This window comes from Mytilus galloprovincialis, chromosome 13 (genome assembly GCF_965363235.1).
Source record: "Mytilus galloprovincialis chromosome 13, xbMytGall1.hap1.1, whole genome shotgun sequence".
In the NCBI taxonomy this organism is placed as follows: Eukaryota; Metazoa; Mollusca; class Bivalvia; order Mytilida; family Mytilidae; genus Mytilus; species Mytilus galloprovincialis.
In genome coordinates, this window is record NC_134850.1 from 42,544,088 (window position 1) to 42,567,943 (window position 23,856).

General features: G+C 32.5%; 1 protein-coding gene across 1 annotated transcript; it reads left to right on the forward strand.

Moving 5' to 3' along the window:
- The first annotated feature begins 1,184 nt into the window (after positions 1-1,184).
- LOC143056121 (uncharacterized) lies at positions 1,185-23,620 on the forward strand. Its single transcript, XM_076229206.1, has 13 exons — positions 1,185-1,224; positions 1,507-1,680; positions 3,331-3,546; positions 6,944-6,986; positions 8,390-8,547; positions 9,280-9,447; positions 13,952-14,216; positions 16,446-16,609; positions 16,922-17,095; positions 18,066-18,281; positions 21,491-21,533; positions 22,390-22,730; positions 23,559-23,620. Exons 1-13 carry the CDS (start codon positions 1,185-1,187, stop codon positions 23,618-23,620), a joined length of 2,064 nt encoding a protein of 687 aa, XP_076085321.1.
- The last annotated feature ends 236 nt before the right edge of the window (positions 23,621-23,856 follow it).

Consider the following 23,856-nt stretch of genomic DNA (forward strand, 5'->3'; position numbering starts at 1 on the left):
TGAAATGGGTCCTGTTGAAATTTTCCGTTGCTCAAGAGGTACACTGGTTTATGAAAACATGTCTATCTTCTCAGCATTTATCCAATTAGCGTATGTCATGTTGGCATATTTTTTCGAATTGCTCGGGATTTATAAAAACATTCAATGAAAAGGAAAGTAAATATCCGGTAAAAATATTGAATAATAGCATGTTTTCAGCTTCTTTTGATAGCTTAGGGAAAGTTATGATGATAACAAGACTCAGCTAGTGTTTTTAGTAAGCGTCAATCGAACGCAAGGGCGTGTTTGCGTACCTTAACGAGGACATTGCTAGAAGGATAAACACAGGGTTTTGTCAAAAACATATCAGTTGGAAAAAGTGAAAGGCCAATTCACATGTGTAGTTGGAAAGCATCGGAAACCAAAAGTTCTAATAAGGGACAACTTAACCCAGATTTATGTAAATTGAATTAAACAAAAACATTCAAGTATAATGCCTTTGGCCCTCCTACGGGTGTAATTTGTTCATTTGTAAAGTATAATTTTAAAGTATATATTACATAAAAATAAACACTTAGCCACACCTACCACAACTAAACTGTAGGGGGAACATATGGGATCTCTAAAGGGAATTAGTTACTGTCCAACTAGTGACACCAGCTTCAGTTTATATAAGTTGTGAGAAAATACAAAACTGGCAGTACGTTTAAAACGGGGCACAAATTAAACATACAACAGCTAGCACATATACAAAAAAGGAAACATATTTAAGATGGAAAACATCTGAGGTTGATAAAAAAGTTCCTAAATATTCAATATTGTGTTGATGAAAAACCCAATACATGAAGGAGCTTGGTGATGAAAAACCCAATTTGATATCTGCTTGAGGGGTGAATTGGATTTGATAAAATTAAAAATGTTATCACCCAATTACATAAAAAAATGGTGGGTAAAAAACCATATTTGTGAATTCTTATCTGGAGCTCTGCTTATAGTATACATCGGGGGATCATACCAGGGTCTCTAAATAGAATGAGTAAACCACCTGTGCAGGTTAAAGATCCCTTATGGTTGAGACAAGCAATGGTACAAGTTGATAGTAAAATTGAGAATGGAAATGGGGAATGTGTCAAAGAGACATGTGTCAAAGAGACATTTGTCAAAGATGTAATACATTTGCTATGTAATAATACAACCCAGTTTCTATGAATAATTTAGTAACAAGTACATCATTTGTTGGTCAGGGTACAGTCTATGACAACATCTGTATAAAATAATGTATAAGAACTTCAATTGATCTATTTAATTATGTTTATTTAAAAATGTGCAGACATGTGAGAGTTGCTGATCTGTCAATTATAATTACTGTAACAGATAATACGGTAATAAAGTGCAGTGAACTTTATAACACTAGAGACATGTTTCAAAGAGACAACAACCGGAACAAAGAGCAGAAAACAGCCAAAGCTGAATGCATTAGATGTATCTCTTAATATATATTTGTATTGACATGTTTTTTTATTTTAGACTCTCTGGTTGACTGGATAAAAAACAAAGGATTAAAAGCAGGACAGTCCTTGTCCACGGCTCTGGCCAACAAATTATTTGATGATTTAGGACTAACCCAGTTCTTGTACTCACCTTCTTGTAATAGGTTTGATGGAATTTACTCTGGTGCAGTCAATGGTTGGAAAGCTGAAGGTAAAAATATAAACTTTTTTTTTTTTCATGAAGGATATCTTATGATCAAATTAAATCAAAAGGAAAATTCTGTTACTTGAATACAAACATTCCAGATTTCTATACAAATAATACTTGCTCTCACAAGATTAAGTATAGAAAATGATGAAAGTGTCAAAGATATTGCAGAAACTAGTAAAAATGTGTTTCTGAAAATAGTAGATATTATAAGTTTTCATTGAAAAAATTGACCTATTAAACTTTCCTAGACGGTAAAACTTAGCAATAAGCAAAGACCTGTTTTAATTTGTGAAAATAGATGTCAGAAATTAAAACTGTTTGACAAATTATTTGACTTTTAAAGGTAAGGTACAGGGCTTTCCATTGAAGCCGGTAGCCGGCGGAAATCCGCCGCTTACGGTGGTTTCAAGTGCCGGCTACTTCACTGCCAAAAATATAAATTCAAAAAGAAAAAAATATCTTTTTCAAATGTTTACAGGCAGCCGAGAGATGTAATTGTCGCAAAGTCGCGGTCACGATAAACAAGGATGAAAAGTCAATGTTTACCTTGGGCTAAATATAGTTTCACATGAATTCAGGTCACTGATTGGTTGTCTATTTAAAGTCAGAATGCATCGTTTCTTTTCAAAAATAACAAGAGAGACGTTCTGGTGGTCATTGAAGGATAACAATAGACACGTTCCGATGGTCATTAACTCGTTGGCTTTTTTGGGCTTTTAAAACGTGAAGACAATCAGATAGGATGACAATCTTATGTTATGGAATAATATTAGTCAAATTAAAGAAAGTGTAGTAGATCATATTGTTCAGAATCTGGAAAACAGTATCTTTTGAAGTTCATTTTTTCAAAGCCCACGTGGTGTTCAGAGAATCAAGGTCAAAAACGAAAGTAGAATATTGTCGACTCGACCTCAAATAAATAACATTTCCAAATGATTTATGTATCCGACTTATTGAACAGTTTACAAAAAAAAAGAGAAAATCAGAGGATAAATCAATTTTCTGTCAATGCTTGAGAAATAATTGTATGATTTAAATACGCGTAACAGTCTTTAAAGAGAAAAGGGGGGTCATTTGTTTACAAATGCACGTAGTTATGCAAAATAAATCGATCAAGATTTCTAATAAACCGGATGATTATTTAAATAAAACTCCTTTAAAAGTAAATGAATTTTAAGCATAAGGTAATGAAAATAAAAAACTGACATAAAAAAAAATGAAATTTCTTTGAGTTTTTTTTTTTCTTTCTTTAATTTCCTACATAAAAAATGGTCATTTGAAAGATTAAATTAGGTGCCAGGAGATTGCGAGAATGCAGGATTTTGCTCTATTTATGTCAGAGCTTTTGGGGGCCTTGAGCGGCCCCCAGACCCCCTGCCGTAAGGCACCAAGCTTGCAGCTTGGTGGGCGTCCGGCTTCGCCGAACGCATGTTATAGCCGCCTATAATTTTAATTCAGCCTTCTACTTCCATTTCAATGGAAAGCCCTGAAGGTAAAGTCTCAATTAAAGTATTAAAGTAAAAAAATAATTTTTATATTTTGTAAAATCAAAGTAAAAAGAAATTGTTGGTAAACATGAATCATATAATATATTATATAAATGTCACTGAAACAGCAATCAAATGATACAGGATAATCTTTTATTTACAGCTTGCCCAAAATCAGCAGATTTGACTTTACCGAAGATTAGAGGAACAGTTAGTTGTTATGTACCAGATTATTGTACGGGTATTGATTGTTGTGTGGATGTAGGAAAGATCGGCAAATCGTTCCGTATTTATGCCTTATTGGATGCTTGTAACTGGAAACTGAGTATTGGTATTGAGAAACGAGCATTTAATTTCACAATTTTGGATTATAATTGGGGTAAGTAAAAAAAAAATTGAACATAGGTAAATATTGGGTTCTAACTTCTAGTCCAAACAACTTGAAACTTAGTACACATATTTCTAATTTTAATGCCAAATTAGAGTTTTAACCCAATTTTCACGGTCTACTGAACATATATGTACTAGGTACACATTCTTGTTCCTATTAACTTACTCATTTGCAGAATAACTTACACAAGATTTGTGATAATGGTATTTTATTCAGATTCCATTAAAACATTATACAACTGACTGTTACAAATAAACCAAAACTGAATAAATGACAATAATTTACAAAGGTGGGGAATAAATACCGTCACAATCACAAAGTCACAGAGTTGGGCAGCTACAACCTAAGTAACATTGGAGATAGATTTTATAAGAGATTATTTGATTGACATAATTTTTGCATGCTTTATATCCACTGGCTATTTCTTTTATTCATATTTAGGCCAACATTAAAAAGAAAAAAATATTACACCTTCCTCAATGTCTTGATGTACAGTTTCATATTACACTTGATAAGAATAATTTCCTCCCTAAAATGTTTTTACGTACCTTCATATTCTCTTTTATTCGGGGGGCCTCAGTGGCTGAGTAGTTACTACTTGATCACTAGTCGGTCAACACAGAGATTGTCAGTTTGAAACCTGCTCGTGTTGGTTCAATGGACTCCAATCTTAATTGACTAGGGTTGCCAGTTTCCTTTTCTAAGGTTGTGGTTTTCTCTAGGCACTCGGGCTTCCTCCACCAATAAAAACTGGCCAGCATGAAATGGGCCAAAAGTGGCACTTAAAGTGGTGTTAAAACACTCAAAATCAATCAATCAATCTTTTCTTCGGTTTCATAAGAGAGTTGTAAATTGTTCAATGAATTTTAAAAAACAATATGTTTCACAGTTTGAAAAGAATTATTTCTGAATGTACAGTAGTGATTACAAGTGCTCTTATCCATTTATTTTATTGAAGAACTGTCATTTAGTAACTTCAAATATTATATTGTAAAAATAATTTTGGAAAGGTGAGAATGTTTTGAAATGTGGTGTTAAACAGAGGACTTGAAACACAAGAAATACATTCATGTAATAAAATAAATTACAAATGGGCTAGAGAAAAAAAAAAGATATTTACTGATACCTTAATCATATTCTAGAGCACTGATTTAAAAAAAAAAATTCAACATACATATCCTAGTTAGGGTTCAAACCCTCTTTAACCATTTTTTGCAATCTCTTGATGCCATCAGACAGGGTCAGTGACTAAGAAAGTTTTTTAATGGAAATGTTGCTTAGGGCTATTCCAGTAAAATTTACCTAGGAGGGGCGGAACGCCGACGATATTTTTTTCCATAGGTGGGGGGTTATCAACATAATTGTATTCTGGAGGGTGGTGATCCCGATTTAAATTCATTTCTGTTGGTGGGGGGTTTCTGAATGATAGGTTAAACATATTGTTCCCCCTGTTATGAAGGAAGATTCTCCTGAAAAGGTCGTCCGACTGCAAATAAAGTTGGCAGACCACTAATTCTAAGCGTCCGTTTGAGTTCGTGTCAAACCAGTGATCGGGAAGGACGTGCCCCCTGCGCCTATAGCGCATATTGACAAGAAATGGCGCATACAGTGACAAATGTAAGCGCCCACGTGGCGCACGATACTTTTCACTTCGTTTCGAAACGTTTAGATATCGTCAAATGAATTTCCGATCGTGTTCCATGCCGCCATGTGTGTGTACACAACTGTGTAATGTTCCTCCAATAATAGGAGCACCTATATATTTTTGGGACGTCTCGGATGTTTTCCTATGATAATAGAACCATGCGATTTCACGTCTCGGGTGTTTTCCTATTGTAATAATAAAACCATGCGGTCTAACTGATAACCCGAAAAACGTAATTAACCATCATTCATGATATATATTTTTTTTATAAACAACTTTAAATTTGTTAAATTTGGCTAGTACAGACGAGATTTAGCCCTTATAATAATCTCATTTAGTTTAGCTTGCTATTATTTCGATTGAAGAACCCCAAAGACTTTTTAGTAATATAGTTTTTGTCTCCATAAAAGACGCTTAACTGTCCTTGTCATTTTTTGGTCTTTGGCTCATTTTGACATTTTGTAAACATGACTTCTTCAGCGATTTGTTGTTTTGTTCTATGAATTAATGGTACTCTATACTGTTATTCTTGTCACCGTGATGAAGATATAATGATACAAGAAGTGCAGAGGAATTGCCTGAAATGTCCTCTGATACGGAACGTCTGGAATAAGTATGGTATCGACGAAGACCCAAATTTAATGTAAAAAAAACCAACATGAACATGAACAAGGCAACAGTACCAGTTTAAACATTGTAAATAAAGGTTAACTTAAATATTGTTGCGGTTGGAAGAAGTTATTGTATATTCATTGAAATTGAAATGGCAGAATTTGCTGTACTTAAATCTCTTTCCTTGCAAAGAATATGTCCTTAATAAGGTGGACTGGCCAATTCTTTGCAATTTTTGTCCCAAATAATATTTTATTGCATACAGTTTATAACAACTTCAAGTACCCTCTCTCTTGTATACCGTCTCCCCACAAAAAAATATGTGTGGGTGACATCCAAACTATGCGGTCCATAAAAAATATTTATATTTGGCACAGACAATTAGATTTTTATTGCGCATGTTGCGTGGGTGGTATTGAAGGAAAAAAATGGCCTAATTTTTGCGGAAAAATATGGCCTTGTTACACAGGAGAGAATATCATCTTCCTCAACATTTGCCTATTGAAAAAAAAAATGTATATAAGAAATACAAAAAATAAAAAAAGAATTACATTGTGCCTACCAAAAATATTTTATGGCTCAAACTAAACTCTGAAACATCAAATGGTTTCCAGTTTCCCCACCTGAAGAATATGTCGTACCTGAAAATGTTATTGACAGTTTTAAAAATAAAATGGGCCATAATTAAAATCGCACCCCCCTTTTTCGGTCACTGTGAGCTATTGCCGTCATGTTGCATCTGTCGTCTGCTGCTCCATAACATTGTTACATGTTTCATTTTATATTTTAATAGCAACATAGCTAGTATAAAAAAGAAGATGTGGTATGATTGCCATTGAGACCAGAGGCGGATTTAGGGGGGGCCAGGGGGCCCCCCCTTTTTGGATGCACTGAAATAGATAAACCAACAAATTTTACATTTATTTGACAGGATGCAACATTTTTGTATACTTTAAAAAACTAGCTAACTTTTTTTTTTTTTCTCTAGGTAGGGGGTCTTGGAAGAAAATACATGTTCTAGGTGGGGGTGTATTTTTTTAATCTTTTCCATAGGTGGGGGGTCAAAAAATAAGTGGCGTTCCACCCCCCCTGGATAATTTTTACTGGAATAGCCCTTATGTTTTTCAGGTGAGAAAAAAACCATGTCAATATTAAAAGTCCTGAAAATGGAGTAAGTATAATGTATTGGTCAGATCAATGTATTTCATACAACTTAATTCTAATTGATTGCTGTTAATTAACATCCAATTGGAAAGATTTCTTGCATATTCAGGACATGAACAAATTAAAAGATAATTTCCTTATGTAAGTTTTTCAAAAGTGGTCGATTGTGATGAAAGGCCGGGATTTGGACTTCCTCTAGGAAATTGGGGTTGTTAAACCGGTGCAAAAAATTTGCATGTTAACAGGTCACCTACCAACCGTACAACCTTTTGACCTGCAATAACTTTGTTAATGTTAATGATGGTTGCAAATTTTCATTCTACAAGCTTTTACTAATCAGCTTTTATTTACAAATATTGAAAAAAACAAAAACTGAAATATTTTAGAACTTTTATTTTAGCAAACAGCAAATTTTATAAATCAGGACATAAAACTGTATGTCAAGCTTGACATGCTTCAACTTTTCTTGGGTACAATTAAATTATTACCTTGCAATCAGAAGAGTTTCAAACTTATATTTTGATAGCTGTAAATCTTTTAATTAAGAGCAAATATCAAATTTCCTGTCCAGAAAGAATATTGTATTTGCTGTTTTTCAAAGAAGTCTTGTGGCACTAGAATATGGGTGAAAACCAGTCATTTGATGAAATCTCATATTAATTCATGACCCATACTGGTATTGAAAAGTACCTGGTGAAGTAGTTAATTCAGGTTATCACCCCAGAAAAACATGTATGTGCCAGTTGACAGGTATGGCCTTATTTCATACATGCCAACCTTTTGGAGCTACAAAGTGGGAGATCTCAAGCTCATCTAATTGTGTTGACCTAGCTTTTTAGTTTGAAAATTTTGTATTGAGTTACAAAGTTTTGTAATTATCAAGCACAAAAGGATAAATTTAATATTCTATACCCAGATTCAGTTAGTTAATACAATATTTTTGTTTAGTTAGGATGTTTTTTTTTTTCTATGCAAATAAGATTGTTTTTGCAATACAACAGAAAAGACCAATCACAGAAAACAGCTCAAAGGATGAAAAAAAGGGAAAAGGGGGGGGGGTTAAAAAAGTTTGTCCAAGTGGGAGAATGAGACCTCCTTTGAGGATAAAAAGTCATTCTCCTTGAAACAGTGTGTTGGCAGGTATGTGACTATCAAATTTTCATTTCACAAGAAACTATCGTAGGATTTGGCTTTAAGAGTTTTCCTGCAATAATGGCAAATATAGTGAAAGTTAAACAAATTTTCTTAAGTATTTTCAAATAAGGGATTGATTATGAAATCATTGATTCATTCAGAGGTGGTTATACTACATCGGAGAGGATATTTAAAACCTTATACTAGATTTATTCTATCTAGATCTGGACAAAGCAGCTAATGTGAAAGTTTAATTATGAACTTTATATTTTGCAGGTACATCATTTATGACCTGCAGGCTGAGAAGAAATACATGTTAAACATGAACTTAAGTGTTTGTTTTGAGGAGAGCGGACCATGTCTGGTTTCTGTACCCGTATTTGAAAATACCAAACTTCCTAAACTTGGATGTGATTGGACACAAACAAGCCTTGGTAAGATATAAGTTGATGCTTTCATTCATATGACTTATGAAGAAAGAAAGTTTACTTGTATGTGATTATTAAATGTACTTTTATTTACTGAAAAGATGCTGATCACCAATAAGGCAATTATCTCAATCATAGAAACATTTTTTTCCAACTAGTTTCTTTTCAGCTTCTTTATGATTAAACTATTTGTTGTATATATGGGACCAGTTTTCCATTTTGAAATGAAAATTAAATTAAGATAGAAGTTTAAAAAATGCAAGTTTCCCCTTCCTCTTCAACAATATAGACTGTTTGAAGCCAGTTATAGAAGTCAAACACCATTTTTAGAAAAGAATTGACCATTCACTGATTGCCTAGTTAATGGATGAATAGAAATTAGAGACTTGATGATTTTAAGACAACTTTAAGTTTTTTTTGCCTATTTTATGGTTTCTATACACTTGAGTAAAAAAATATCTTATAACTATACACCTTATAAATAGACAAATTATTCATATTTTATACTCAAAAACTGCATGTGATGTTGTGTTTATTCAATATTTACTCAATATTTTCAATCTGTTCAATATGACCACTGATTTAATCATAAAAAGTTGATTTCTGACATTTCTGATTTTTTTTTATCATTGTTCCTATATAAATTTGCATTTTTTTGTTTTTGTTTAATAAGGAAAACTTTTGAGAAGGCCTTAATTATTGCAACACATTTGTTTAAATTCCTATACAATTTTTCAGATTTCTCATTAAGTGAATTTAAAGCTCAGAATAGTATAAGTGGAGCTGTTAAGGGAATACTTCGTGACAAGATGCTGGAAGCTCTGGGAATGACACCATATCTGAAGACTCCATCTTGTAGCAGGACAAAAGTACCATTTAATGGATCTGTAAATGGATGGACTAACAGTAGGTACATTTTAAATATCGTTTGCAAGTTTTTATAATTGTAGATTAGCTATAGATTTGAAATTGGGAGAGCATGTTGAGTCAGAACTACCTTGTGAAAAATCAAAATTGCAGTATGAGGAGTAATGTATACTTTTCCCAATTAGATTTAGTCCAGAAGAAAAAAAGGCATCTTGAGACAAGTAATTTATAATGATCTGAAAAAGTAAAAAGTGAATTACAGTTTTTTCTATTACAAATTTAAGTGACAAAATTAATCAGAAATACTTATGTAATTTCGACAATTGTTCGACGATTTTTCATCCTATTTCTTGACCCTGAACACCCAGGGATGCTGATATTTGTATCCAGCTGTAGTCTGCATGAAGAATGGACCCCAGTTAACACATTAACCACAACAGCTAGTTGTAAGTTGGAGTGAAAATGATCTGGGTACATCAGTCTAAAGAAGGTCATTTAGACCAAAAATACAGAGTTTTCACAATTTTTTCCGATTTTTTACTTCAACTGGACCCGAAATCGGAAGTTGGGTTTCCTATGTGTATTTCAATAATAATTACGATCAGTAGCTATATGCCTGCGGGTTTGCACTATTTTTCAGGCCTTTTACATTATCATTTTTAGCTCACCTGGCCGCAGTTTTTGGTTATTAATTCGAATATTATTATAGATAGAGATAAACTGTAAACAGCAATAATGTTCAGCAAAGTAAGATTTAGAAATAAGTCAGCATGACCAAAAATGGTCAGTTGACCCCTGAAGGAGTTATTGCCCTTTATAGTCAATTTTTAACCATTTTTTCGTAAATCTTAGTAATCTTTTACAAAAATCTTCTTCTCTGAAATTACTTGGCCAAATTAAACTAAACTTGGCCACAATCATCATTGGGGTAAATTGTTTAAAAAATGTGTGGCTTGACCTGGCCAATCAACCAAAATGGCTGCCACGGCTAATAATAGAACATAGGGGTAAAATGCACTTTTTGGCTTATAACTCAAAAACCGAAGCATTAAGAGAAAATCTGACAGGGTTTAATTGTTTATCAGGTCAAGATCTATCTGCCCTGATGTTTTCACATGGATCGGACAACCCGTTGTTAGATTACTGTCCTGAATTGGTAATTTTAAGGAAATTTTGCTGTTTTTTGTTATTATCTTGAATATTATTATAGATAAAGATAAACTGTATACAGCAATAATGTTCAGCAAAGTAAGATTTACAAATAAGTCAACATGATCGAAATGGTCAGTTGACCCCCTAAGGAGTTATTGTCCTTTAAAGTCAATTTTCAACAATTTTTATAAAATTTGTAAATTTTTACTAACATTTTCCACTGAAACTACTGGGCCAAGTTCATTATAGATAGAGATAATTGTAAGCAGCAAGGATGTTCAGTAAAGTAAGATGTACAAACACATCACCATCACCAAAATACAATTTTGCCATGAATCCATCTGCTTCCTTTGTTTAATAGTCACATAGACCAAAGTGAGCGACACAGGCCCTTTAGAGCCTCTAGTTTCTAACTTGTCCCTTCAGACAAGTTGCAAGAAAACCAACTTGTCCGAACTCTTAACTCACTTGTCTGAATTCAAAATTGAAAATCTTAAATATTGATGGTATGCACCAATAACACTTGAGCTTTGATCGTACATAATGAAGGGAGCAATTTGCTATGCTATATGAATTTGTTTGTAACTAAATAAAGAATACCACATCAAAATTCTTTTATCATTTCAGACTGAAATATTATTTGCAAGACTGAGTTATCTGACTCAATGTCACTATCATGTGTCGATCATTAAATCATCATCACTTCACAAATCACTAGGTTGTCTTGTGAACCTATCCATTCTAAATATTCTTTTTTACTTAGTATAAGCCTCCTTTAATTAGGACCACCTCCATATGGAGTTTTACCATAACTTTAAAATTTTAAAGAATAAAAACGTTGTTTTCCAACAAATGTATAGCACATATAAAAATTAAAAATAAAAGTGTCATGCATAGCATATTTTCAGGTGCCTTTTAATACAAGTTTACTAATATAAGTACCTCAGTTTTATTTATAATTAAAGTATGTTTCATTTGATTTTGCTTAATAAAATCTAAAAAGGCATATTTTCTCAGTGGAATGTTTTATGTACTTCATAATCATGTATCAATGTATTTAAAAATCAAGATAAAATTATTATAACTTGGTTTGCCACCATCAATACATTTAAAAGGTTTATATACAAGGTATGGACATAATGATCCCTATCATCAATGTATTAGTGAAATTCGTAGCTTTATTATTTGTCCCATTCAAAAACCCAGCCACCTTGTGAATTTCAACTGATTAAAACATGTTAGAGATCGTGATTCCAGTGACCAGGATCTCTCAGGATTTATCATTTTGATAAGAACGCTTCTCACTGAGTGGTTCGAATGAAATCCTCCAGTATGTTAAAGTTGGGTTCCTATCCCCGTACTGATATTCCCCTGGTCAGCTGCTGCCAGCATGTTCAATCAATGAATATCTATTTCATTTCCTATCATCAATAAAAGAATCTTTCCAAAATTTGGGAATTGATAAGTCTTGAATTTGATATATTTAATATCTGACATCGATTAAAAAATTATGGTATACTGTTGTCCGTCTGTCCGTCCGCCGTCCACACTTCGGACAATTACTCAAAAACACTTTCACCAATTTCCATGAAACTTTATATCTATTGACGTAAGCTCCCTTTCGTTTTTTTTTTAATTTCAGATTTTAAGTTTTGGATTTATGGGGCTTTATTCATAAAAAAAGGGTGATTTTCAACACTTCAGACAATAACTCAAAAAGGCTGTCACCAATGTCCATGAAACTTTGGTGAATTGTTTATATCTATTGATGTAAGCTCCCTTTCAATTTTTATAAATTTCAGATTTTAAGTTTTGGATTTATGGAGCTTTATTCATAAAAAAAGGGGGATTTTCAACACTTCGGACAATAACTCAAAAAGGCTGTCACCAATGTCCATGAAACTTTGGTGAATTGTTTATATCTATTGATGTAAGCTCCCTTTCAATTTTTATAAATTTCAGATTTTACATTTCCGAGTTATGAATTTTTATGCTTAAAAAATGGTAGATTTTCCAATTTTGGGACAATAACTAACACTTTCACAAAATTTTATGCAACTTTGATAAATTATTTATATCTATTGACATCAGCTCCCTTTCCATTTTTATAAATTTTAGATTTTACGTTTTCTTAAGTAATGAATTTTTATACTTAAAAAAGGGGGATTTTATGAAACTTTGGTGAATATATTAATGTAACTTCCCTTTTGATTTGTATATATATTTCTAGTTGATCATATAATTTTATTTAAAGCATAAAAGACAAGTTAAAAGAGCAACGGGCGTATCATACGTTAAAGCACAGCCCTTTATTCACTTGTTCCATCGGACAAGTAGTATTGTGAATTTATTTGCCTGATGTCTGTGTTAACTTGTCTTAGACAAAAGGTAATGTTGAGCCCTGTTTTTGCAAGTTTTAGGCCTCTGAACTTTCTGTGTAAGACACCGAAGTAAGGCCCACCCCTCCAGAAAACCAAGTTTTATGCCAATTCAATTTTCCAAGTTCGTATTCGAGCTCTAAATGCAAGTTAAACATGAGAAACATGACAATAGATAGACTAAGGTTGAGGGAACATGCATACATTTCGAAATTAGTATCATGAAGTTGACCTCTAAAAGTATGGAGAGCCATTGGAGCCAAATAACGGTGGTTTGGGTAAGCCTGTCATATGACGATCACAGCATGGTAAGGGTTAATAAATTCGAGAAATTAATTTTAAAATCCCTCTTCCACAATTTTGTGTACTTTACACAAATGTTCATCTAGATCAAGAATTAACAATTAATATTTTCAAAAGTAAATTTTAGCTTTCAATTTCAAGTAGACAGTTTTATGTCACAAATTTACCTTTTCTTAACTTCTGATTTTTTTTTGGACCTTGATAAATATTGATTCCATAACTGCAACAAGTGTGTTACAACATTTCGCCGCTGGAGACAGTTAAATTTAGATATTCTAAATAATTAAAATTTAACTGTTGAGAGTGGAGAAATATAGTAATACACAAGTTATAGTGATGGAATCTATTTCTCTAATGATTTGTATCCTACCTTTTCAAACAATTGCAGAAAGTTGTGTTCTTTATATGTGACGTCATCAGGCATGGTCACACTAGGATATTCAGATGAATTCAAGAAAAATAAACGTCATGATTAAATTTCGACCAATCATTTACTGAGAACAGATATTTCACTAGTGATGACAAATATTTTTCTGACACTGCTCAGGAAATGTGAAATAGCACAAACATTGGAGAAAGTATTTTATTAAATAAAAAAACAACATTAGTTCATAGTGTGTTGATCTCAAAATCACTTGAACATGAAATAGTCATTTCAATGCATTTTGCATCAACTTATCAATCATCAATTCTTATTAATTTATTTTCAGAGTGCAATTTGACCTTGCCAAAACAGTTACCAACAATAAGTTCCAGCATACCTCTGACGTGTAGCCTGATGGACACATGTACTGGTTTCACATGCTGTTTAGATATAACTGACTTTGATCTCTCTGTTAATTTTTACATCAGTTTGGATGCTTGTAATTATGAATTTTTAGTTGGAATAGAAAATTTACCCTACAAGAAGAAATTGTTGAATTACGATTTTGGAACAGAGGAATTTATAACATTAGCTGATGTTATTCGCTTAACGTAAGTTTTATATTTCTATTAAATCACACTGTTTGTACTACTGAATCATTTATTTATTTAGATAGAGATATGATATTAATCCACATTACTAGTCCCCCCAATCCTCCCTATATATTGCTCCTTATTCTATTCTGGAACTATGTTGCAAATACTTATATGCTTTCCCTTTTTGGTGCCCAAACCAAACGCTGAAAAGATACAGTGCAAATGAAGCATCTGTTTTACACTAATCAGAGATCAGTAAGGGGCCCAAGATATGTTAACCAGTTCTTAGTTAGAAGTATAAACTGAACAAACACAGGTTTGGGACAAAGAATCACAGTTTAATATTTTCTTTGCATATCAATAAAGCAATACATGTAAACATAATTACAAACAAAGCAAATTCCAGTTGAAAATCTGTGGTACTCCTAACACAAAGTACATAATAACTGTGATTTCTTTTGAAAACATTACTACTCTACTTATTAACAATATATTTTAATAAAAGGCTGAAATGACATAGCAATAAAGTAAACACTATCCTCTAGGGAGCGGAGGGTGGGAATAAATAATTTCCCAGAAAACTTGAATGTCTGCTCAAAGCAAGCATTGCTTTCAGAATAATTATGTGCTTGTGCCTAAAACAAAAGCCCTGTTAATTAAGCGCTGATTGGTTAATTAAAATGCAGTGTTAATTTTGATTGGTTAATTAGGATAATCTCGAAAAGCAATTAGTAAACGAGATTTCACATGCAGCAGCAACTGGGAAACCCCCAAGCTGATTGCACCAAATAGCAGACAGGGTTTCCCAATTAAAATTATATGTACGGGCATGCACAAAAACGTATTGTGTATTAATAATCTATTTAAACAAAATAGTTCCATTAATCCACATTACTAGTCCCAATCCTCCCTATATATTGCTCCTTATTCTATTCTGGAACTATGTTGCAAATACTTATATGCTTTCCCTTTTTGGGGCCCGAACCAAACGCTGAAAAGATACAGTGCAAATGAAGCATCTGTTTTGCACTAATCAGAGATCAATAAGGGGCCCAAGATATGTTAACCAGTTCTTAGTTAGAAGTATAAACTGAACAAACACAGGTTTGGGACAAAGAATCACAGTTTAATATTTTCTTTGCATATCAATAAAGCAATACATGTAAGCGTTATTACAAACAAAGCAAATTCCAGTTGAAAATCTGTGGTACTCCAAAGTAAAACCCCAAACCTGTGTAAAGGTAGAAAGTAGGACATGCGTTAGAAAATGCTAAGACTGAGGGCTGTTGCGAAAACATTCATTCCTTTGAAAACTGAAGAAAAACTTGACCTGTCATTAATTAAATCTAGAAGTGGGTGCTATATTGCATTCACCTTATCATTCTGTTTGTCTGCTCATCCATTCATCTTGTTGTCCAACAAATATATTGGCCCCAGTTTTCTCAGAAGCTGCTTACCATAGGGACTTTATATTTGTTCAGCAGCCGAAAAGGGATGATTTGTAGCATGTGTGCTCTTTGATTTTCAGACACATAGTTCCTGTGTCCGTTACTCTGCATTAAGAATTGGACAACCCATATATCCTTGTTCATTTCACAAACTGATAAAGACGCTTGACAAAACCAAAAAAAAGAACATTGCTTTTATTATTGTTGTTTATACTAAAGTCACAGTGAGACTTTCAATTATAATATCTTAAGATTTTGAATAGTTTTATTTAGAAATTCTATATATGGTAGTTTTGGAGTAAATATTGCATGAAATTCAATCAAAACTCTATGGTACTGACTTGAACCTGTAATAATAATAGGTTAAACAACACATGTACAATCATGAAGAAAAGTAGATAATCCAACTTAAATTTTTAATTTGCCTACGAGATACAATTCAATGTATTATTTAATTTAATAATTCCCAAAATTGCAAAATGAGAGCAATCTTTACCTAGCACTTTGATTATCAGATTTGACTGCATTTCCTTGTGTCTGTTATAAACAAGGAATTATTTGAATCTGGAATAATTTTGAATTTTGGAAAATTGATTAGAAATGTTTGATGAAAACTAACCCAACTAAATAGGGTTAGATATGCACACATGGCTAAGGTGAATTTTACTTTCACTATCATTTCAGTATGAACTAAGTAGTTTTCATCATTAATTTTTTATCAATTTTTCATTTTCAAAATTATTCAAGATTCAAATAATTTCTTGTATATATAAATATATATGGTCTTTCATCAAAGGTTCAAAATTGATGATCTAAAGACAGAGAAGATGTTTCTGTTGAATGCTGGAGTATCACTATGTGTAGACAATAAGCAGTCATGTCTTTTTACTTTGAATCTTATGAAAGATATACTGCTGCCAAAACCTTTGTGTAATCTAGAGACTAAAATCACTTTGTCAAGTAAGTATGTAATTTTTTTTTTGAAAGAAGTTGATGTTTATGATTAAATTTAGAAGGATTATTTGCATTTGTTAAGGTCATTTTTATAACCTCTCCATCCCCAACCTAAGAAAAAAAGTTAAAACAACAACTCATGTATTGAATTGGAAATCTTATTAGCACTATTTAAAGGCATCATAATAATAATAAATAATTTATTTGTTTATTGTTCAAATGGCAGAAATAATTCTTTAACCAGAAGGGCATCCATTTGACAATAGAAGACATAATTTTGGAACCGTTACTAGTAAAACAATAATGTATCTTTTACAGACATATCAGCAATTGACTTCCTAAAAAATCAAGTAGGCAAGGCTCTTGATGCAATGCCAGAATATGTCTCTGATCTGTTCATTGAAGCAGCAGGAGTAAAACAATACATGGAAGATCCATCCTGTAGCAGGAGTAGTGCCCCTTACTCTCCTTCAACAGACGGATGGAATAAAGGTTAGTACTTTTTGACAGTAGATCCATCCTGTAGCAGTAGTAGTGCCCCTTACTCTCCTTCAACAGATGGATGGAATAAAGGTTAGTACTTTTTGACAGTAGATCCATCCTGTAGCAGTAGTAGTGCCCCGTACTCTCCTTCAACAGATGGCTGGAATAAAGGTTAGTACTCTAAGGGAGAAGATCCATCCTGTAACAGGAGTAATTCCCTACTCTCCTTCAACAGATGGCTGGAATAAAGGTTAGTACTTTTAGACAGTCGATCCATCCTGTAGCAGTAGTAGTGCCCCGTACTCTCCTTCAACAGATGGATGGAATAAAGGTTAGTACTTTTTGACAGTAGATCCATCCTGTAGCAGTAGTAGTGCCCCTTACTCTCCTATAACAGATGGGTGGAATAAAGGTTAGTACTTTTAGGCAGAAGATCCATCCTGTAGCAGGAGTAATTCCCTACTCTCCTTCAACAGATGACTGGAATAAAGATTAGTACTTTTAGGCAGAAGATTGATTAGAGGTTCAAGACTGGTCAGCCTAAAAACAAACTAATGGCTTAATTAAGGTTGAAATAACAAACATTTTACTCTACAGGGAATAAGTTTAATCTTATGACCTCTATGCTGTAATGGTCATATTTTGTCATGCTATTGTTTGGAAAAGTAAGGGGTAAAGTATATAATTTCATGACACAAAATTCCAAAAGGTTCTTGATAAACACAAAGCAACATATACAGCCAGGACAAATAAAAAAAGCGCAAGAGAATTTCTGCTGTTGTTCCATCTTGTGACGTTCAGCTGAATGGATTAACACTTTATATTGCAGTGAATATTCAAAAAGGAACGATATCCTGTTTCTTATATATAATTATGTTCTTTTTAAAAAAAGATGCAAGGAATAAAATGACTACAATTTTAATTCCTGTTTAAATAATTGTGTAGATATTAGTATTATACAATATTATTATAATTCCAGAATGTCCGCTAGACCTAAAACTACCCAAGATACCTAACAACATTCCTGTTACATGTCACATACCAGATTATTGCACAGGTGTAGAATGTTGTGTGGATATTGAGTTTATTAAGAAGTCCTTCCACTTCTACATACTGATGGATGGATGTCAGTGCAGAATCAAAGCTGGGATAGATAATTTTGGGATAAATAAAGCCTTCTATTCATCTGATAGTGGTAAATCTTATAATTATAGCTTTATAAACCGATTAAAAAAATCTCTGTTGAGGCTGAGACACTTTTGATTAGTTCACCTGGCCCGAAGGGCCAAGTGAGCTTTTCCCATCACTTGCGTCCGTCATCCGTCGTCGTTTACTTTTACAAAAAATCTTCTCCTCTGAAACTACTGGGCCAAATTAAACCAAACTTGGCCACAATCATCATTGGGGTATCTTGTTTAAAAAATGTCCAGTGACCCGGCCACCAACCAAGATGGCCGCCATGGCTAAAAATAGAACATAGAGGTAAAATGCAGTTTTTGGCTTATAACTCAATAACCAAAGTATTTAGAGCAAATCTGAGGGGGGGTAAAATTGTTTATCAGGTAAAGATCTATCTGCCCTGAAATTTTCAGATGAATCGGACAACCCTTTGTTGGGTTGCTGCCCCTGAATTGGTAATTTTTAGGAAATTTTTCTGTTTTTGGTTATTATCTTGAATATTATTATAGATAGAGATAAACTATAAACAGCAATAATGTTCAGCAAAGTAAGATCTACAAATAAGTCTACATGATGGAAATGGTCAATTGACCCCTAAGGAGTTATTGTCCTTTATAGTCAATTTTTAACAATTTTCAAAAAAATTGTAAATTTTAACTAACATTTTCCACTGAAACTACTGGGCCAAGTTCATTATAGATAGAGATAATTGTAAGCAGCAAGAATGTTCAGTAAAGTAAGATTTACAAACACATCACCATCACCAAAACACAATTTTGTCATGAATACATCTGCTTCCTTTGTTAAATATTCACATAGACCAAGGTGAGCGACTCAGGCTCTTTAGAGCCTCTAGTTTGATAACTCAAGGATTTTCACACCAAAATTTTCCTGGAATGACACATTTGTACAGCTTAATCACATTTAACATCAATTGATAAGTGCTTTGAACCATTCACTAGAAGGTTTTTATACGCCCGTCAAAATTTGATGGGACGTATTATGGTATACAAATGTCCAGCGTCTATCCGTTTGTCTGTCCGATGTAAACATGTCCCACCATAACTTTAGAACGACTTATCCAAATTTCATGAAACTTAATATAGTTGTTTTTTATGATGGTCAAACGAGCTTTATACTTTTTGGTGAAAATAAGATTAAATTTTTTTGAGTTACTGGACTTTGTAACTGAAACATAAGGGGGGTGTTTTTATCACATGTTGCGCTGTATCTCAAAAACGATTTTTGATTATTGCTTAAAATTTCACACTTCTTAGTTATGTTAATCTTAAGATTTGTATACTTTTTGGGAATGATTTAAAAGTTTGTTTTTTTGAGGTATTGAGTATTTTGTAAAAAAAGGGGAGGGTTTTTTTACATGTCGCACTGTATCTCAAAAACCATTTTTGATTATTGCTTAAAACTTTACACACTTTAAATTTATATTAATCCAAAGATCTGTATACTTTTTGGTTTTGATTCAAAATTTTATTTTAGAAATATTGAGGTTTTTTGTAAAAAAAAACGGGGGTTTTCACATGTCGCGCTTTATCTCAAAAACATTTTATGATTATTTCTTACAGTGACTTGACTGTAAGTGTTGCTATCCGACTATTGCAACTCATTCAAAATTCTGACCAAATTGCAATTTGTTTTATAAAATCAAACTGTGCAACTGGTCAAAATATTGAACAAACTGTTCAGTCAAAATGTGAAAGTGCCAGGTGATAAAATAAAATATACTTACTATCTATCCTATGAGACTTTAACTCCACTTATATGTTGTTGTGACAAAATTAGTCTAACAGTTTGTATAGATATTTTGTAGTCATTCCCATGCAAAAGGTGAAATGTAATTTTGAATTGCTATAAAAATGTCCAAACTATGCTTTCATTTAATTTTTCTTATGAAAGGTCTACTATTTTCATAAGAATCAGACATCATTTGAATTAAAACATCATATATTCATTAAAATATCTGTGAAATAACAATACTTTATTGATAAGTTTCCATGGGGAGATAACCTAAAACATTATTCTTTTGAATAAAATCTTTTTGAAAGTAAAAATGATTATCTCCCCATGGAAACTTCCTACAAACATATTGTAATTTCACACATATTTTACTGATTATGAAATGTTTTAATCCACATAATGTGTGATTCTTGTGAATATAGAAGACTTTTCGAAAGAAAAACTATATGAAAACTAAGTTTGGACATTTTAATAGCAATTCAAAATTACATTTGACCTTTAGCATGAAAATGACTATAAAATATCTAAACAAACTGATAGACTAAATTTTCACATCAACAGTAATGTGGAGTTAAAGTCTTATAGGATTGTAAGTATATTTTTATTTTATCACCTTGCACTTTCACGTCTTGACTGTGATTTTCTACAGCAGTTTGTTCAAATTTCTGACCAGTTGAACAGTTTGGTTTTATAAAACAAATTGCAACTTGGTCAGAATATTGAATAAGTTGCAATAGGTGGAGAGCAACACTAACAGTCAAGTCACAGTAAAACTTTACACATTCTTAATTATATTAATCTAAAGATCTGTATACTTTTTGGTGATGATTCAAAATGTTATTTGAGAGTTTTTGAGTTTTTTTGTTAAATAAGGTGGGTTTTCAAGACTAAGGCTTTTCTACCTCAGGAATAGATGTACCTTAATTAGCTGTATTTGGCAAAACTTTTAGGAATTTTTGGTCCTTAATGCTCTTTAACTTTGTAATTTATTTGGCATTTTTAACTTTTTTGATTCGAGCATCACTGATGATGATTCAAAATTTTATTTTAGAGTTATTGAGTTTTTGTTAAAAAAAGGTGGGTTTTCACATGTCACGATGTTTCTCAGAAACTACTATTTATGATTATTGCATAAAACTTACACACAAGACTATGGTATCATGCGCTCATGGCACAGCTGTTTATTTAATTAAAATCACAATGTGTAAAATATGCATGGCATCATAACTGGGATGAAGAGTTTCTGGACATTGCTCGTTTTTTAAAATTTAAAGCAATCCAATTCAGGAAATTGGAACACACAGCTAAGAAACTTTTTTCATTTTTACAATTTTTATTTTGCCTTATTTATAGTTATTTATTTTCTGCCAGAGAACTGGTACATGTTACTTTGGTTTCATTTGTGAACATGAAAGAAGAGTTTTAAATTGATTTTAAAGAAGGTCTAATCTTGTCATTTCTAATTTTCAGGTGTGAAAAGAAGTGCTAAGTTAGGCAACATTATGTTTTTAGAGTAAGTATTGTAGATATAGACTAATAGAAAAATTTCTTGGATTTTTAGTCTCCGTTCTTTAACTTTAGTTTGTCTTAACCAAATGTTATGAAACTTATACACAATGCTCATTACCACAAAACACAAATCAAGTTTGAAATTTAGTGGTGTCACTTTAACCTCATAGAATTATGTCTCCTTAAAACATGGAAAAATTGCTGAATTTTTTGTTTCCATTCTTTAACTTTAGTCTGCCTCAATCAAATGTTATGAAACTTTATACACAATGCTTATAACAATAAAACAGAGTTCAAAATTGAATTTTGGTGGTGTCATTTTTTCCGTTCTAGTGATACATGTATGCACCTTTGCAAATGAAAAATATTGCTGAATTTTTGTTGCAATTCTTTAACTTAAGTTTGCCTTCACTATATGTTATGAAGGGTATACACGATGCTCATTACCACAAAACTCAGATCAAGTATGAATTTGGGTAGCATTACTTTTACAGTTCATGAGTTATGTCTCCTTATAACGTTATAAGTAAGCGGGGACATCATCAGTAGAAAAATAAGGAAATGTGGCATGATTGCCAAGAGACAATTATCCACCAGTGACCAAAAAATAAAGATGAAAGTAAACTTCCTTTGAATTTTAAAATTTTGCTAGATCATGATAAACAAATGTAAGATTTTTTTTAATCAAGTTACATGAGTATTTTAAAAACTGGTTCAATATAATCTTATATTAAGCAATAGAATTATTTAAATTGATAATTTTGACTTATGGTTATTCTAGATCTACTTTTGTTTTTAAAATTGGCTGGCATACAGTATCAATGGAGCTTAAGTTATTATTCTCTTGTTTACACATACAGTTTTTTGGTGATTGATCTGCAAGCTGAGAAGAAGATCATTTTTAGTATGAATGCCAGTGTCTGTTTAGAAGCAGGAAAAGTGTGCGATATAACCTTAGAAATTGTTAAGGACATGTATCTTCCAAAAATTGCCTGTGATTGGAGCAGCAGTATTAACAGTTTCTCAGTATCAAATTTCTTGGCTAAGCAAGGACTTTCTCTCCAGAGCCCATTGACAGACATTGTAGTTAAGCAGATTTTAGAGAGACTTGGTATAGCTGAATACCTGCAAGATCCACAGTGTGATATCAGCAATAAAATGTACCAATCACAGCCAGGAGATCTTGTTGGGTGGAGAGATGGTAAGGTTTTAATACCCTCATTTTTGAGACACATTATTGTATACCATTGTCAGTCCGTCTGTCAATCCATCTACATGCTGGACAATTACTTAAAATGTTTTTTTAACTAATTTGCATGAAACTTTAGTAGATTATTTAAATCTATTGATGTAAACTCCCTTTCCATTTTTATAAATTTTTAGATTTTAGGATTTCAAGTCATGGGGTTTTATTCATTAAAAAGGGGGGATTTTCTTGAAGTCCAGAAGGATTAGGAAGTTAAAACTACTTCTGAAATACTTCAGCTTGTCCTATGGGGGTTAGGTAATTAACCCTGGTTCCTTTTTATGCCCCACTTAGATGCATTATGTTTTCCTGTTTGTGCGTCCGTTTGTTTGTTCTTCTGTCTGTCTTATCATACCTCTATATCGCTTTAGGTTTAATTTTTTGGTTAAGGTAGTTTTTGTTGATGTTAAAGACAAAACCACTTGAAACTTAGTAAACATGTTCCTTGTGATATGATGTGTCTAATTTTAATGCCAAATTAGAGTTTTGACTATAACTTAACAATACACTGAACATATGGTAGGTAACACTGCTTTCTATATTTCAGAGTGTCTAGGAGGATAAGGTAATTAACACTGCTTCCTATATTTTAAAGTGTCTAGGAGGATAAGGTAATTAACCCTGCTTCCTTTATTTCAGAGTGTTTAGAAGAATAAGGTAGTTAACACTGCTTCCTATATTTCAGAGTGTCCATGAGAAAAAGGTAGTTCACACTGCTTCCAATATTTCCGAATCTCAAGGAAGTAGAGGTTATTAATACTGCTCCTGCTTCTTATATTTCAGAGTCTCCGGGAGATCAGGTAATTAACACTGTTTCCCATATTTCAGAGTGTCCAGGAGAATAAGGAAATAAACACTGCTTTCTATATTTCAGTGTGTTTTAGAGAATTAAGTAATTATTGACGCTTCCTTTATTTCAGAGTCTCTAGGAGGATAAGGTAATTAACACTGCCTACTATATTTCAGAGTGTCGTTCTTATATTTTGGGGTTACTGAGGATTTGGTTATCAAAACTGCTTCCTGTGTTTCAGTGTGTTCTAGAGAATAAGTTAATTAACGCTACCTCCATTATTTCAGAGTG